Source organism: Pieris napi, chromosome 5 (genome assembly GCF_905475465.1).
Source record: "Pieris napi chromosome 5, ilPieNapi1.2, whole genome shotgun sequence".
NCBI lineage: Eukaryota > Metazoa > Arthropoda > Insecta > Lepidoptera > Pieridae > Pieris > Pieris napi.
The window spans coordinates 6063360-6081180 of NC_062238.1; the positions used below are offsets into that span (position 1 = coordinate 6063360).

Consider the following 17821-nt stretch of genomic DNA (forward strand, 5'->3'; position numbering starts at 1 on the left):
TATAAATTGAAGGATAGTCGAAATTCAATAATTTGAAAATGTCTGCACTATTGTGTCTTTTTATATCCAGGGGCCTTGTTGTATGATACACATGTAATATTCTTCTTCTTCAAAGGCAGAATGTATTTTTCTATCAGGAATTTTGAACATTTGGGGGTCTCTGAAATTATTAGATTTATAATTTTAGTATAGTAGAAAAATACAAATATATTACAATATTTACCTATCTTATTTATCGTTTTTTGTTCGACTTATCTCTGCTGGAGACAAGACATGATCAAGACTGCATCGAAAAATTGGTTCTTGGATAAAAATTATATTTTTAATGCTAAAGTAATCAAAATGTTTACCTTAGATCATCTATTTAGTATTTACTAGACTCTTCGTTCATCTCAGCAGCATATGTTCTAGGTTTCGTCAATACCATATAATTTCTTGAGTATTGGAAAAAAGCGATAATAACCAACGCCGAGAAACCAATTGGTCGTTTCGTGCCTACATTTTCTTCGCCATCTATAGATATTATATTAAGTATTTTTTAATGGATTACATCATTTATTTCTTGAAATAGAGGTTTAAACTTTAAAAGTGGAAACGGGCCTTCTGTAACAATAACAAAGTTCAATTTCACGAAGCTTAATGTTTATATATATAATTTTTTTCGTAAAATAATGCTGTATTGATAAATATTATTTTATAAACTTACCCCAAGATACATATAGATTGTCCTATGTTAGAATATTTTCACATAAAACAAGTTTTAACTTCGCTAAAAATGGCTAACTCACTGGTAAATGACGATTTTAGCGAGGGAAGAGCAACTTTTAATTTGTCAATTGTCGTACAAAATGTACATTTAAGTGAGATGAGATGTCAAATGGTATGTATCAGAATACCAAATACCAACAATTTTGGAGCGTAAGTGTAGCAGTGCCAAATTTTAGTTCCAAATGTTAACAATCTCATTTGAGCGGCGCTTTTGTCGCGGTTATTGTTTAACAGAATACCAAATTGTAACATGACACCGAAACGAACGATTTGACAGCAAAAATCAGCGCTGAGGGTGTGTGAAGTGAGTTACAGAATCGCAGGGCTGTACAATATTGATATTATAAATCAACAGCAATAATTTATTACTTAAGCACTTTTTACATACATTTATAGAAAGAACGATGAAAAAATATATGTAATATGTATAATTATAACGCGTGTGGTCCTTTATTAAAAATCGTGCCAAACGAACAATATGTCTTTATATATATAATAATTGTTTTATGAAACAATGAATAATTTATAAGACAATTTTGTAATTATTATTATGAGATTAGACTAACATTTTCTCGTTTATCAATCACGATAAGGAAAATCTTTGTTGAGTAGGTTAGTTCCGCGTAATTAAAGAAATTAAAATCACGTTTGACCTTTGAACAGCATTTTTCATTTATTCTATAGAGTTCAATGATTTAAAATTATGTGTTCCGTTCCATATTGTCTTTATACTTTTTTCCACTAAATGAATGAATAAACGGTTTACAAGATCGGCGTTATAAGCTACGAGGGCTAATATAATGTTCTCGTTATAAGACGCCCTTGTATGGGCCAGATATGTTGTGTTTCAATGATTAATTTTCAACATTGAAAATAACTTGATTTTAGATTTTTAGCAGTGTTGGTCTAGTGGCTTCACAGTTCGACATCTCTGAGGTTTAGGTTCGAACCCCGGCTATGTATTCATGGACTTTCTGTCTATTGGCGCATTTAACATTCGCTCGTATAGTGAAGGAAAACATCGTGAGGAACCATGCATTATACCCTTAAAGTCGAAGGTGTGCGTCAGGCAAAGAACGCTGAACAGATCTGCTTATTAGAAAAACAAACATCACAAAACAGATGCACAAATCTGAGGTTCAAAACTAACAGCGCCGCTATTTTTTTTAAATTTCAAATGCTGTATTGCAGTCTCTTAAGGACCACGTTTGCAGAGCAAGCAAAACCTGTGTTATGTAAATATGTAATTTAATAAATTCATGTTTATATCCATTATAGGAGTTTTAATTAAATAAGTTTTCAACACAAGGTCAGTTGGCAACCGAATCAACAGACGCCAGGATAATATAAATTTGTATGAAATAATTTCTTGAAGATAATTTATTCCTAGTCGTCATAAACATTTATTAATTTATAATAAGATTTGTTACTCAGAATAAGCCCTGATGTAATAACAGGTTACATTTCAACATAAGTCGATATTTATAGCAAAAAAGTTGAGTGCCTTGAAAATTGCATTTTAATTTTAAAATATTTCCGTAACTTTTATAACATATATTTTTTTGTAAAATTAATCTACTGTAGTAATATTAAGGTTTTGTATATAAATGCCATAATATAGTATTTACAGGTTTCACAAAATTTATTTTCGGAAACTAGATAATAAAATAATTGTGTACTAGTGTAGATCTTTCAAATATGACGCTAAAGTAAATAACGCGTTAAATTAGTAATACAATGAATATAATGTGGAGGAGGGATGGTGTGCTGTTCCTCCAATCTAAAGAGAGCATTCTCGATCAATGTAACAACATACTGTCCGGCCCGAAGGACCCGTGGGTAAGGTCGGGATGTTGTATGTATGGCCTCAGCGGCCGGAATAACCTAGTTTTAGGGTATGACGTCATCGCAGTGATTGGTAGGCACAGATTGTAGGTCTCGCTACAATAAAAACATTCCTTTTAATTGTATTTTGTTTTTATATTATTATACTAAGCTGATAAGATCTTCGAATAATTTATATTATTAAGATTTTATATTAATTATTATTATTCGTTTCTTGCCAACAACCATAATGAATTAAGAAACGTTTAATTATAAAACTTATTAATTATTACTTTTATAGTTGTATGGAGCCTGGGCCAGAAATTATTGCTCTGTAAGAACTCAATACTTTTGTTCTACGCGATGTACATAAGCGGTAATTCCAAGTAATAAATGATTAATAAAACTATTTTTTTTCATAGATTCGAATAATTCTTACCCTGGCCCTGGCTACTCAGAGAAGAATAAGTGGAGAAGAGGACTCTCAAAACAAGCGAAGTCCTGTTGCTCCAAGAAGACTCTTTTACGAAGGCTTCCCATCCTATCCTGGCTTCCAAGCTACAGTTTCAGGAATGGTATAGCTGATGCCATAGCAGGTAACCTAATAATTATATCAGAGTATATTAATATTAATTTTATTTTACAAATTAGACAAGTATATGTTTACATATATATGACGCTTCGATCTGCTAATTTTAGAGCAACACACGCTGACATTTTTTAAATAACTCACCAGTCAATTGTTTGCTTATAAAAAAATTATAAATTCTGGTTTTTGTCAATTATTCTCGCTAAATGTTTACTCAAGACATGGTTAAAACTCTTTCCTCATGTTACTAGCTATAAAGAATGCGAATTAGTACTGGTTTTATCACTATACATTCTAAGTAATTCATTATAACTATTACCATTTTATAAATAGTGACGCAAAGAAAAAATAAATAAAACGGGAAAATAAAATGAGTCATCGAAAACCAATGCGCGAGTGAATAGCTGTTAAAAATTGAATTTGGAATTTCTAACCAAGACGATTTTTGAGGTCAAAGTCGCCAGTACAATAAAGTGCCAATTTCATATGTAAGCATATAATAAAGGTATTAATAAACGGCTCAAATATAAGAGTTCTCTTGAGCTCTTGGGTTCATGTGCACACGCGCTAATTAAAGATTTAAGTTATGACTGGTAAATAGTACCGGTGACCCCAGAACTGGTGCTTTCCTTGGTCAACGAATAAGGATCGCAATGCAGCGAGGAAATGCTGCCAGCGTTAAAGATACACTACCACAGGAAACAAGCTTTTTAAATTTCAATTTAATTTAAATTTAACTATAAATTTTGATTATTATTATACTATGTAGGTTAAGAATATTGTAAATACTGTTTGTTTGTGTGTTGGAAATAAATCTACTTTCTACTATAAAGTTCATGATACACGCATAAATTATTATACGAATAAAGTTGTAGAATCACTTTTTTAGTTACTTGTTTTCTAAATAAAAGCTAAACATGTTTTACATAATTATTGCTCCAAGTAAATTTATGTTCATAACATAGGTTCTTAAGACTAAAATAATCTTTCAATGCTTTTATACTTTATCATAAATACACATGACGGACATTTATTTTTAAATGAGTAAACAAAACTTATATCAGAACAATTCGTCGTAGGTACACCACAAAAGAATTGCAAATTGTTTTATTTTATCGTAAATAGCTTTCCATTTTCATAAAATACTACGATATTAGATTATCAACTGTAGCATGGTAAATACCCTAGTCCAATAGCAAAAAAATCGCGATAGTTTCTGCTTTTAAAATATAATCATAATTATGTAAATTAAATATGTAAATATTTATAAACTAGACATTCTTTATTTAATCAGAATAACAAAAGTTTATTGACATTACAAACTGCGCAATAGTTACGACCTTATCGACGTGAAATCACAATTTCCATTGCACAGTGATGCAAGCACTAAAATTCATCTAGGTTGCACTTGTACACTAGAAACGCTATTCAGTGTCCGAAAAAGGCGAGGCCATTATATAAACCTAATGTGTTTGTGGTTTCGTTGTTATTTTCAAAATTTGTTTATGATGTTAATTTTCAGTTATATTGAGTAATATGACGATTGCTAAGTTGTTATAAAGAAATAAAATAAAAATAAAAATGTGTTTATTCATTGTAAGAAAGTATGCATTACAATATGTAAGAACCCTTTTAAGTAAGAAAATACCTGTGTCAGAGTAGAAAGATAGAGAGAGAAATTATTTCATAGAAAAAGAGAAATAAGTACATGTCTCCCCTGGCTACTAGGATTATAAGAAAGCGTCACGCGTCAATCGTCAAGAAAATTACATAATTGAAGCATTAGTTGATAACTTCCCATTGTCCATTGTGAACTTGGAAATGTAACAAACGGTAATTAAACCATACCCAGAATCATTAAAACTGGAGACATGTTTGGATCCGCTACCTGAAAACATTTAGATTAATATTTCGCATTATTATCTCTGCGTAGGTAAACATTTTGTTTCCTACAAACAACCACTGAAAAATAATTGTTTTAATACAATCGTTGTTTGTAATTCTTCCTAGAAAGGTATTAGAGCGACTCATGGCCATGTGTAATACCTTTTCAGAATCCCTATTAAATGCGCCAAAACTTGTAGTATATGGTCACTTTTCGGTAGAGTAATTTTTTTCATAGTGGGGTCCGAAGTAAACAAAAAGTTATGATTTGAAAAAAAATTATATCGTATAACTTAATATTATCTTGAATATACTCAATAAACAACTATAAATAGTATGTCTAACGCAAGAACTCATCAGTACCAATCTAGTGGATATTATGAAAAAGATACAGGGATATTATGAAAAAGATACAGGATGTAGATATTTTCGAAGAATTAGTAAAAAAAGTCAATTTTCTTATAAAAACGCAAAATAAATCATAACTCTGCAGGGGTTGAGCTTAGAGACCTCCCGTAGAACAATTTTTGCAGCTGATGACCTCATCTATCCACTATTTGCGTTTGATCCACGACTTTTGGCCACTATGTATATGTACCTGAATATATTTGGATACATGATTGTTATAACTTTTATATGTACCAAGTTCAACAGCAGAACAATCAAAGTTTTCAAAGGCAGCAAGGCATTCGGAAGCCATTGGTTTTGGAAGTATCTGGATGTCGGTATTACGGGCCATCTTGAAAGCCTCCTAAACGTTTAACCCCTGTACCATAAAAATGGAAAAAAGAATTCTAATTCTTATAATATTTATAATAAGTCTATATTACTATTATGAGGATTGCTTAACATATTAGTTATTATATTGTAAAATTTTACATTAAGTGAATATAAGTCTCAAAGTGACCCCTTATTTACAGGAATCACAGTAGGCCTAACAGTAATACCCCAAGCCATAGCCTACGCGGGCGTAGCAGGCCTACCCCCGCAGTATGGCCTTTATTCTTCATTCATGGCCTGCTTCGTGTACACAGTCTTTGGATCTGTAAAGGACTCAGCCATAGGCCCTACGGCCATCGCGGCCATTCTAACGAGAGAAAACTTGCATGGCCTAGGCCCTGAGTTTGCTGTCCTTCTGGCCTTTCTCTCTGGGTGCGTGGAACTTGTTATGGGCATTCTTCAACTAGGTATGTAGAATTTAAGATTATTATGTAACGAATAGGCTACAAATTAGGACAGCTGAATTGGAAATTCTAGTAATTTTTTTTGGGATTGATGAATTCTACAAATTTTGATGTGATTTACCAATATCTAAATTACTTTTCCATTTCGGTACGGCACTAAAAGCCGCCGGTTTATACCAAGATATACTGTTTACGATAAATTCCTTCTAGCTTATTATGAAGCTTTATAAAAATAGATTTAAAATACTTATTCCATAAACATATCCAACAATACAAATTCGTAATTTAAACTCAAAATACTGTTTATTTTAAATAAATAAAACCCCAATAGCCACAGCATAATCACAACCACGCGAATAAGCAGATCTATGGCAGAAAAGCTAAGCAGCAGGGGATTGTTAAATTTGCCTTTCCTAAAAACTTTATTTAAATAAAGAAATAGAAATATTCCTAATATTTATGGGCGAGTCGGAGCCCGCTTGTCGGTGGGAACAGCGTCACGTCTAGTGCTATTTATCTTACTGACATATTTGACCGTGACGTTTACGTAGGGACTTCAGCTGTTTCAACAAGAACCACTTTAGTTGATCTTAAGTCATAAAACAAAACAACATTGGTTTTATGTCAAACCTATATCTAATAGGTAATACACGGTTTCTTTGATTTCATTAACACTATTCATCATATTATTTTGCAATTAGTTACATACGTGTATGTAGTACAATATTCTGTTGCTATTGTATATGAATACAACAATAACATACCAACATGCCTCTGTCATATGGGAACTGAATCGTTCTATTTATTTTACCACTCTTAATATAATAGCATTGAAATGTTGGATTAATTAATGGAACTAGGATATTAGTAATACGTATTAGACTCTTCAAGACGAAACAACTTCAGACGTATTTTTTATAATATATTGGTTAAATTTAAATTTACATATTTAATTCGCATATGAACGATGTAGTTAACATAGCTATGGAGTAAGTCAGTGGTTTATGTCATATAGTCAACAGTTAGTAACGGTTCAGGCAAGAGATATTCCTACTGTCCCTTTTTTCTAGAAAAAAGAAGTAGTAGAAAAAGAAAATTTGACCCAGAAATCACCGAAAAAACTGTACAATAACCTCCTTTACTTATAAGAATATAAACTCACACATAACCTCAAATATTTTTCAAAATAAGGTAAAACATCTTCCAGGTTTTCTAATTGACTTTATAAGTGGACCAGTCTCCGTGGGCTTCACATCTGCCGCGGCTATTATCATTGCGACAACTCAAGTCAAGGATATCCTGGGACTCAGTTTTCCTGGAGGAAAGTTTCTTCAGGTGAGTTCTTTAAACCGAGTTATTCTCTATTGTTCTTTAGGCGATGAAGTGATCAAACTATACAGGGTAATATAAATTAATAAAAACGCAAAATAATTAACTCTGCAGGCAGCTTAGAGACTTTCCGTAGAACAATCTTTTGCAGCTGACGACCTCATCTATCCCCTATTTGCGTTTGATCCACGACTTTTGGCCACCCTATAAACCGAATAGTCACTCAAGTTTTTAGCGTATAAAAAACTATTTCATATAAACGACTTTCCTCCAACTTTGGAGTAGACTCTTGGGCCGTGGGGTGTAAGTACACAGGCGCTAATTAAAGATGTAAGTATAATGCTGCCAGCATTAAAAACACACACTAAGTACAGACACACACACACACGTAAAAAGTTTGTGGACCAACATATAATAATTTATCAATATATGTACAAAATTAAATCAAAAATATCGACACAGATACAGAAATATCCTTGTACCTTGTTCCACATGAGATTATTTTCAATTTAAAGCAATATAAAATTATAATTAAATGTATAGCAGTCCATTCGATAAGTACCGGCTTTTTATATATCTTTAAATGTATTTTTTTTGTTTGACATTCTAATGGCCTTCGGCGCTCTCATTATGTTTTTAGTAGCCCTAAAATTCATCGTCACTTGAACAATTTATTATTCATTCAATAATTACGATAGCAGTACACAATTGTACTGCTGTCAAAATGACCAATTTTGTAACAAATTAACGTAACAGTATAATTTTATCACATGTACAAAATCACTTCCTCATACTGCTTTTGAATGTAGTTACGACAAAGGCATCTAAAACATCACTTTAGTTTCTTTAATCTATAGCAATTTGTAACTTTAGTATATAACAGTGCGGAAGTAACTAAAATTCTTAAAACAAAGCGTGTTTATCAGTGAGTAACTATAAAAATATTGATTTACTACGAACCTATTATAAATGTACTGAAGTATTTTAGAAATGTCTAGTCACAAGACTTCAAAACAAAATATATACCAGGTTTTTAGGTAGGTAACTTACATTAATATAAATTTTATCATATCATTTTTTTTTTATTGAAAAGCTTGCCAACGCTCGGCACAGTGGCACATTGGTAAAAACAAACACAAAATACAATTTTTAGTGTGACAACACTTAAAGGCAAACATGACTTACAAATATATAGAGATCATAACCTATTACAACACAAACATAACAAACATTACAAAAAAGAAAACAATTACTAATCAAAGAAAAAATTCAAATTACAGAAAACTAAAACGAAACTAAAACTACACTATTAAACGAAAATGAAACAAAACGCTTATCTATCGACATTATATAACTAAAAGTTTATCATAGATCGTATTAAGCAACGGGTGTAAGTTTTAGTTTTATGCTTAAAGTTGCAGACAGACAATTTAAAATTTACCAATTCTTAAAAGTCCGGCATCGCACTCGCGATCTTCCTGGCATTGAGATAGTCCATGGGCTATCACTTAACATCAGGTGGGCCTCCTGCCAGTTTTTTCCGTTTACAAAAAAGGAGCTGCATCAGAATTCAGAACCCTGTTAATGTCATGATCATCGGGGCTACAGCTCGGACCTTGGCTTGATCGAGCATCAGCCGGTCGATTCTATTAATGTATTAATTTCAGGTGTGGTCTGGAATTTACGAGCACATAGGAGAGACAAGATTATGGGACACAGTATTAGGATTTTCGTGTATCGTGGTGCTGCTTTTACTAAGGGTAAGTTCAGTTAGTAGAGTTTAATATCAAAAGTAAAAGTCGCCATTATTAATCATATATGTTCTCACAATGGACCTTCTAGGAACATATATGACAAACGTTACCTTCATTGTATTGTTAAATATAGATGGAATTAATATCAATATAACTGTATGACTTGACTCTATAAACTTTATATTCATTTTAAATACGCGGTTAATATAGCGGGTCAAATTTAATTTCTTTTGCCTAACTCTCATATTACGATACATATTAGGTATATGATAATTATGCTTAGACTAACGGTACTTGCTTTTAGCAGCGTTAATTCGTTCGTCACGTAATTTAGCTTTACTAGACAACAGAACAAACGCAAATGGTTTTTCAATTCCTTAGTTCTTAATAGCTTACCCTTACCTAACAATAAATTATACATTGTACAAGTGTAATCCGTGTAAGATCTTAAACACGTGTAATGAACAGACGATAACTGAGGTAATTGTGCGTGAACGGTTAAATAACTAACATTTTGACTTCCTGTTGCAGACGTAATTGCAAATGTGTGCTATAATTTTATAAATTATATCGCTAAAAAATGTTTCGGCATTATTGTCATTCAATCTTCTAATAATATTCAATTACCAACGACCATTAGCACAGGGTTCAGTTCACAATATATATTATTATTTTTATTATTTATTTATTTGTTCAGATAAAATAATCCATCCATATACCTTATATATAGTGTGAAGGAAGGAGAGCTCTTCCTCCGACCTAAAGGGAAGATCTTTGACTGATATAATCACTGATTGGCTTGAAGGCCCCGGTGGCTAAGGTTGAGAAGAGAGAGGTTGTATAAGTATAATATATCCTTAGCGGTCGGAATAAGTTATTATGACGTCATCGAAGTGATTGAAGCCGTAGATTGTAGGTGTCGCTACAATAGATTCTATAAAATTGGGATAATAATTGGATTGGCTTGCTTTGGAATATATTCCCGGTGTGCAGTATAGCATTAAAAAAACGTGTGGCACTCGGGGACTGCCGCGGTAAAGCTATTGCATAGCATTTTTTATCAACTTATGCAGTTATAATTATTTATTTATGAAGTATTTGTTTTTCTTTGATATTAATTCAAGTTTTTTCTTTGATATTATTTCAATCTACCAGTCTACCAGACTCAGGGTGAGATCTATAGAGCGGACTTAGGGTGAGATTTATAGTGCGCACTTAGACTTTGCTCAGACTTAACTACAACCATTCTTTACTTGTTTAAAGGATAATAAAGAAGGTATTGCATGAAATGAAACATCAATTTCTGTCTTAGCTTGAGCTTAGCTTAATCTCACCGTTAAAATGTCTATAAATATACTAAATCATAGTTTAACCTTAGTGTTTTTCGTAAGTAAAGTCTGAGCAAAGTCCAAGTGCGCACTATAGATCTCACCCTTAGACTTTGCTCTGACTTAACTATCGAGTTAAGACACAGTCGGTATTTATAGAGCAAACTGCGAATCTCTCCTAGTGTTGGCTTAGCTTAATCTCAAGTCCACGAAATCGATGACTTACCAAAAACTTTGACTATAATCCTAACAAAAATAATGGCCTAAAATTTGCTTTACCATCATATCTTTTACTGGACTTTTTATTTTTGTCGGTTTTTAATGAACGGTGTTGCCATTTTGTATCGGAGTTCCATAGACTTTGGGAAAAATAGAATTTGAATTCAAAGAAATTATAAATGATCTTGATAAATACCTATGAAATGCATGAAATAAAATAATTGCACATTATTATGGTATCTATTGTTGTTTATTTACATTATTTATATAAGTGTTCAACCCCATTTTTGAGAGATCTTATAAATAACTGGTGTATTATCGTATCTGTCACCTGGCAGCACTGGCATATGTTGACAACAAAATTCAAACTACATAATATAACCAAACCAACTTCGTCTCTCGCTAATCGATTCACATCCGTTGACCGTTATTTTCGATTACCTGAATCTTCTACCTTTTATTACCTGACAACCTTGCTTGCTCAACGGATTTTGTACCTGCTTAAACGACTGACCACGGCTATTCTCACTCGGACCTGACTCGCTCTCAAAAAAATGGATAAAAAGAAACAGAAGCCTTACTCGGAATATGAGAGGCAACTGCTTGTACAGTTGATTCAGTCAAAGATTGGCATTCTAGAGAACAGGAAGATGGACGCCGTTTCCCAAAAAAAGAAACACGAGGCTTGGGAAGAATTAGCAATAGAATTTAATAACTCTAACGTGTCACATACTGTAAGTAATCCACCAACATACACTATCTATAAATATCAATATGCTGTACGATAATTACAAAGATAGATATATAACTAGAGTATAGTTAGGTACAAGGATAGAATGAGCCAAAGCCAAAGCAATGCTAATGTAACCTTGGTGGTAAATTTTGGTTTGATAAAATTTTCATGTTTGTCATATGAACTTTTATATTTCAGTACAATTTTTTTTCGATTTTAGGCTTATTCTAAACAATTAAAAAAGATGTGGCAAAATATGAAGGCAAAAGCTAGGGATGCCAAAACCCTTGAAGCCCAAAGGAAGAGGACAGGAGGAGGACCAGCACCGCCTGAAATGGGGCCAATGGACACTCAAGTGATTGCAGTCATTCCACATATAATGCCGTCAATAGATGTACCAATAGACTGTGACACATTAACTACAGTAGAAGGTAAGATCATTTCCCAAAGATATAATTCTTCATCATTTTCAACCAACTCACATCCACTGCTAAACATAGGCCTCTCCCAAAGTATGTGACAACACTCTGTTCTCACCCCTACCAGACTTCTGGACAGGTATATTAGTTGACCTGCATGTTATCTTATTCTAACCAATAAAAGACTTACCTATATGATAACTTATTAGACTGTTTACTTTTCTAGCTGGTACTGGTTATGACAATGACGGTGAAAGCTGGAGTCCAAAGAGAGCAAGAGTGTCCAGTATAGAGGCAACACTTGAATCTGAAAATCAGCCGGGAACAAGCCAGGACTGGACTGATGAAGCTGGGTCGACGGAAACCAGTGTTGAGGTCACCACTAAAAGTGAACCCTCTCAGCTATCACCTACACGATCAGCGATCAGAAAAAATAAACCTTCATTTGAAGATATTAAAAAAAAATTGCTGTGGCAAGAGTTGGACAACAACAAAAAAAAATTTGAGATAGAAGTGGAACACATGAAACTAAAAAATCAGTTAGAAATAGAATTTCTTCGACAAAAATATAAATTAGAACTAGAAAATTTACAGTTTAAAAAGGAATCTGAAAATAAATGATTAAAATGAAACAATTTTTGTTTTGATTTTCTTTATTACCAAACGTTAAATTGTGCCATCACAGATTGCCGGAATGCTAGACCTGTAGTAGATCTTTCATTGTTTCTGTGTTCTTCAACTTCTGGTGTTTGATCAGCAAGATCACCATCGTCATAAACATCCCCTCTCTGTATACCTATATTATGTAATACAGCACAAGCTATAATTATGTTGCTGGTATTTGTCAATTTTGATCGTAGTCCTCTCAGCAAACATAGAAATTTCTTTTTCCACACTCCGAAAAACCTTTCAACAATATTCCTAGTTCTCAATTGAGAATAATTATAATTATTGTCAGCTCTTGTTTGTGGATTTAAAAGTGGTGTTAACATGAAGTTCAGTGCTGGATAACCGCTGTCACCTACTAAAACTCCTTCTAGTTCACCATTTAGCAGTCTTGCATATGCCTGGCTGTTTCTAAATATCCTGCTGTCGTGTGAACTTCCAGGCCACCTAGTCACTATATCAAATATTTCCAGATCAGGCCCTATTATAGCTTGCACATTTACAGAAAAATACCCTTTTCTATCCCTGTATGCTTCAGAGTGGGTGATACCTCTGGGTCTATTAATTTTAATGTGGGTACAGTCAATAGCTCCGATTATATTATTAAGGGCATGGTGCGTATTAGATCTTCCTAATTCTTCAAACTTCCTTTTGACTGTGGTCATATTTCTTGGAAAATTCACAAATCTAGGAAGTAATTTACTCAACTCTGCGGAAACTTTATTTATAATTAAGCACACTGAAGATTGGCTTATGCTGTTCAAATCACCACACACCATCTGTAATTTCAAGAAATAATTATTAGTTACATATATGTTATGCTTCTGAAAGTCAGAAGACAAATGTCTTCAACCAGTGTGTCCTGCCAATGATGATGTATGGTGAAGAAACATCACTGACACTGGTTAAGCGAGCAGTGGGGAGAGCTATGCTTGGTATTTCTCTGAATGATCAAAGAAAAATGAGAAATGAGGTGATCCGTCAGAAAACAAAGGATACCAATATAGCTGTCTGTAAGGTGAAGTGGCAATGACAATTTGTCCGATAGTGACCTAGAACAAGCAAAAATAGCATGGGACGCATTCTGGCCCAATCGACTGACAATCTGAAAAAGGTACTGTCTATATCAAATCGAAAAACAATACATATTTATGACCACAATATTACCTGAAAACATCCAGTTGCATAAAACCTTAATGCAATAAGTATTTGCAATTGCGGTAGAATTGGCAATCCTCTGTTATTAAAAGGTTGTAAGTTTGTAATTATCAGTGGCAGGATCACATTTAGTACCGTGTGTTTAAAAAAACGGTACCTTCTTTTAAATTCATTCTCACTGTCAAGCTCGAAAAGATTTTGATTGTATTCGTTCCGAACATATAGCTTAGGCATACAGGGATTCATATCGGCTGCAGTTCCTAACCTTTCAATGTTTTCTATTGAAGTTAGAACCAGTGTGACCGTTTTAAAAAATGGCAATCTACCAAAACTACAAGGTGCCAGTACTAAATAATACCAAAACACATGCTGAATTATACTAAAAATATACTAAAAGAAAAAGAGGATTTTTTTTATTAAAACACTTTATTATCAGATACTTTTTAATTTAACCAATTACACACCTTCATTGTACAGACATATTCAAATAATAATAAATATTTACAATAAGTTTTATTACAAATACTAAGTCAGTATTCGCTGTACTGAGCTAACTGAGCAGATTTAGTGCGTTTGCAGGAAAAGCCCTTTGCGATTACCGAATCATAAAACATTTTTCTGAATAAATCGCTGAGATGATCCATGGCCAGAGATGGTATGTTATGTTCTGCCAACGCTGCATAAAATATAAGCTCTGCTTTTCTTACTTCTTCAGATATGGGTTCTTTCATTTGAAGTAATTTATCATCGTTCTGAATATAAACAGGATTTGATTAATTTGATGAATTTAAATCAATTATACATGTGTGTACAACTGTACATGTACTATCCAAGATTCATCGGACATCCTGAAGAAGTAGGACAATTAATTCATGTGCCATAAAAAAATAAGGGACACAATAATCTTATAAATATGTTAATGGGGGCATAGCTTACTTACCTTGGATTGTCCACTATAACGTATAAGTTTCTATCGATGTTTTTCAGAATATGCATGACTTTTAACTGTAGTGATTCTGCTTAAAAATGTTGCTCCACACGTTTTACACAAGGCGTTCTCATTATTTTTATCTTTGGTCAACCATGACGAAAATTCAGAATTTTGATCCCACTCAGATCTATATTTCTGATCGTATTTGCGCTTCATTATCTTCACTACACATGCACACAGAGAGAAATAAATAAAGAACTAAAACATCCATGGTCCCAAAAGGGACCACATGTATAAAAATACAGCATGTAACGTAGATAGTAATACGTAGCCAAAGCACGATTCGCGAATTTGTTAGCATTAACCGTTTGAAAGAGACAAAATGATATATTTGCGGTAAACATCAGACAAAGACAAAAACATGTGAACGAAATACGAACGAATGAAAGTGAGTGTTTCCCGCCTAGCCCAAAAATATATCAAAATATGTTTTAAAATGTTGAAAGTTTAAATGTACCAAAAAATACCAGAATATTAAAGGATACCAAAAAAATACTAAATTAGTTACACGGAGCCCAAATTATACCAATTTGGTACTGAATATACTAAAAACGGTCACACTGGTTAGAACTCTCTCTATATTCTCCATTGTCACTTTTGATATTGAAAATTCGTATCAAAGCCAAAACACAAAACGTCACAGTCCTTCACGAAAGCGTAGGTCTTAAGTAGGTATACGGGATCGGTACAGGTCCAAGTCACAAAGCCAGTCGTTGTTTTAATAAAGATTAAATATTTATATGCTCAAACAAACAGAAACAAAGAAGTGAAAAAGCGGTTGAAACTTTTGAATTGTTGATACAAGTAGTTACAATGTCACACAGATACCCAAATAGCACCGTAAGCGTTAATGCAATCAATGCTTAGTCTTATCATTCCATTGTGTACCACGAATCAAAGTTATCATGTAAGGGGTTTTAGCTGTAAGATTATAATTATATTAAAGGTAGTCTAATATCGACCACCATAGTGATAGGGTCTAACATCGACCAACTTAGAATAAGAGTCTCGTATCGACTATTAGTTAAGAATATTAAGTGTAATTTACTTAATAAAGTTTTCCTTTTTAAAAAAACCTTTGATAACCGTCGCGATTTGACTGGCGCAGCCGGTAGGATATCCGTCGTGATCCTGTGCCTGTGAAGACTTAAAATCAGTCTGAGTATAGGGTTGCGCGTGTGTTTTTACGCATTTAACGGATATTTTACGACCAAACAAATAAGTCATTATTGATCGCGTAATTCGACGGTAAAAGGTAAAAAGTGAAAGAAGCAGAAGCAGTTATAAATAGAAGAAATGGGTTGCAGACTTATGTGAGTAAACCTCTTCGCATTCCAACCTGTCCCATTTTATTTCCGTTTGACTGTGTATTGTGTAAAATAGATTTAAGTTATTTTAAGTTGATAAAGATTTTAATTGAAATAAAAAAAGAAAATTATATTGAATTAGTAAGTAAGTAAAGAATATAAATTTAAACTTTTTAATTTTTATTGTAATAAATAATTTTTCTTAAAAATGCAAGAAATACGCACAATTCCAACTGATATTCTAAATATTATACCTAAGTTTGATGGGGAACAAAAACTATTAAATTTATTTTTAAAGAAAAGTGAGTATGTCATTAGAGCCTTTAGGCCAGAACGTCCGAATATAGCACAAGATATATACATATTTCATGTTATAACAAGCCGCCTTAGAGGTAAGGCAAGTCACTTGATTAGCGAGAGACAAGACATCAATAATTGGGAGGAGCTAAGAACAACTCTTATCCAACATTTCGGAGATCCTAGAACTGAAGAATGTATTTCGATTGAATTAGAAAATATTAAAATTAATCAAGGCGAGTCATATTTAAGCTTTTGTAATCGAATCCAAAGCGTCCGTAGCACATTATTTTCAAAAATTAATTTAATAGAGGACGAGAATATTAAGAACGCGAAGATGAATATATATAACCATACATGTTTAAATGTTTTCCTTTTCAATTTGCCCGAAGATATGATACGCGTTGTCCGATTACATAGATGTACAACTCTAGAAGACGCGCTCAGTGTAGTAATGGAAGAAGTAAATTTCCTTAACCAATATAAATCACGGAGTGTTAATAGACAAAAATATACTCAAAATATTAATGAAAAAAATAATTTAACACAAAATAATTTTCCACAAAATAATTTACCACAAAATAATTTATCACGAAATAATTTTTCACAAAATAATTTTAATAAGTTTAATCAATTACCCCAATACCAAAATAAGCCTCCAATGAATTTCAAATTCGGAATACAACCACAACAACAACCTCAAGGATTTAAACCTAATTTCTCTAATTTTAAATTCGGTACCAACCAAAAGCAAGGGATATATAATTCTAATAATCCTAATAATCCTAATAATTCACAATTTAAGTTTGGTGGTGGACCACCTCAATTTGGATACAGGCAATTCCCCCAAACAACGAATCAACAACAATTTAAATTTGGTATTCCACAAAATCATCAACCAAAACCGGTACATAGATATGATAACGATGTATCTATGCGAACGGCGCCTCAAGCTAAGCCAAATTTTATGACACCAAGAACATCAAATAATTTATTTTATACAAATTACATGAACGACGATATGAATAACTACACAGATTACGATCATGAAACATTTTATACACACGAAGATAATTATCCCTATGAATATTATAATGTAGATTCGAACGGTTTTACTCCAGACAATTATTGCGAATTAGAACAAAATTCAGAAGAAGCGGTTGACACCTCAGAACCTGAAAATTTTCATACACAAGCCTCAATAACCGACAAACCGAAGTAATACAATTAAATCATCACGGTACTTTAAAGTTGCCACATATTGAAATTCCCGAAATAAATAGTAAGTTTATGATAGACACAGGTAGTTCACGATCCTTTATAAGTCCTGAAATAGTTAATAAGTATTTGACAGAATTTAAATATTATGAG

General features: G+C 32.8%; 2 protein-coding genes and 1 long non-coding RNA gene across 4 annotated transcripts in view; 2 read left to right on the top strand and 1 right to left on the bottom strand.

The window, feature by feature from the left end:
* Positions 1 to 17821, top strand: part of LOC125049367 (sodium-independent sulfate anion transporter-like) — a 45134-nt gene that overhangs the window by 15946 nt on the left and 11367 nt on the right. For both annotated transcript variants that reach the window (XM_047648589.1, XM_047648590.1), the window contains exons 2-5: positions 3015 to 3188; positions 5986 to 6252; positions 7457 to 7584; positions 9246 to 9338. In XM_047648589.1, coding sequence (XP_047504545.1) covers positions 3015 to 3188; positions 5986 to 6252; positions 7457 to 7584; positions 9246 to 9338 — 662 coding nt within the window. The remainder of the gene's footprint in view (positions 1 to 3014; positions 3189 to 5985; positions 6253 to 7456; positions 7585 to 9245; positions 9339 to 17821) is intronic.
* Positions 563 to 1093, bottom strand: LOC125049371. The gene is made up of 2 exons (XR_007117000.1): positions 707 to 1093; positions 563 to 603 (listed from the first exon to the last, which is right to left on the bottom strand). It is a non-coding gene; the product is annotated as an uncharacterized LOC125049371 (long non-coding RNA).
* On the top strand, positions 11254 to 12667 carry LOC125049368 (myb/SANT-like DNA-binding domain-containing protein 3). The gene is made up of 3 exons (XM_047648591.1): positions 11254 to 11613; positions 11833 to 12043; positions 12258 to 12667. The coding sequence occupies exons 1-3, from the start codon at positions 11434 to 11436 to the stop codon at positions 12650 to 12652; spliced, it is 786 nt and encodes a 261-aa protein (XP_047504547.1). The 5' UTR covers positions 11254 to 11433; the 3' UTR covers positions 12653 to 12667.

Bases quoted from the DNA above. Each gene is read 5' to 3' on its own strand.
- LOC125049368 (XM_047648591.1), top strand. From the start codon at position 11,434: ATGGATAAAAAGAAACAGAAGCCTTACTCGGAATATGAGAGGCAACTG. The intron at 11,614-11,832 runs GTAAGTAATCCA...TTTCGATTTTAG, and splicing joins ACTCTAACGTGTCACATACT to GCTTATTCTAAACAATTAAA. The intron at 12,044-12,257 runs GTAAGATCATTT...TTACTTTTCTAG, and splicing joins CACATTAACTACAGTAGAAG to CTGGTACTGGTTATGACAAT.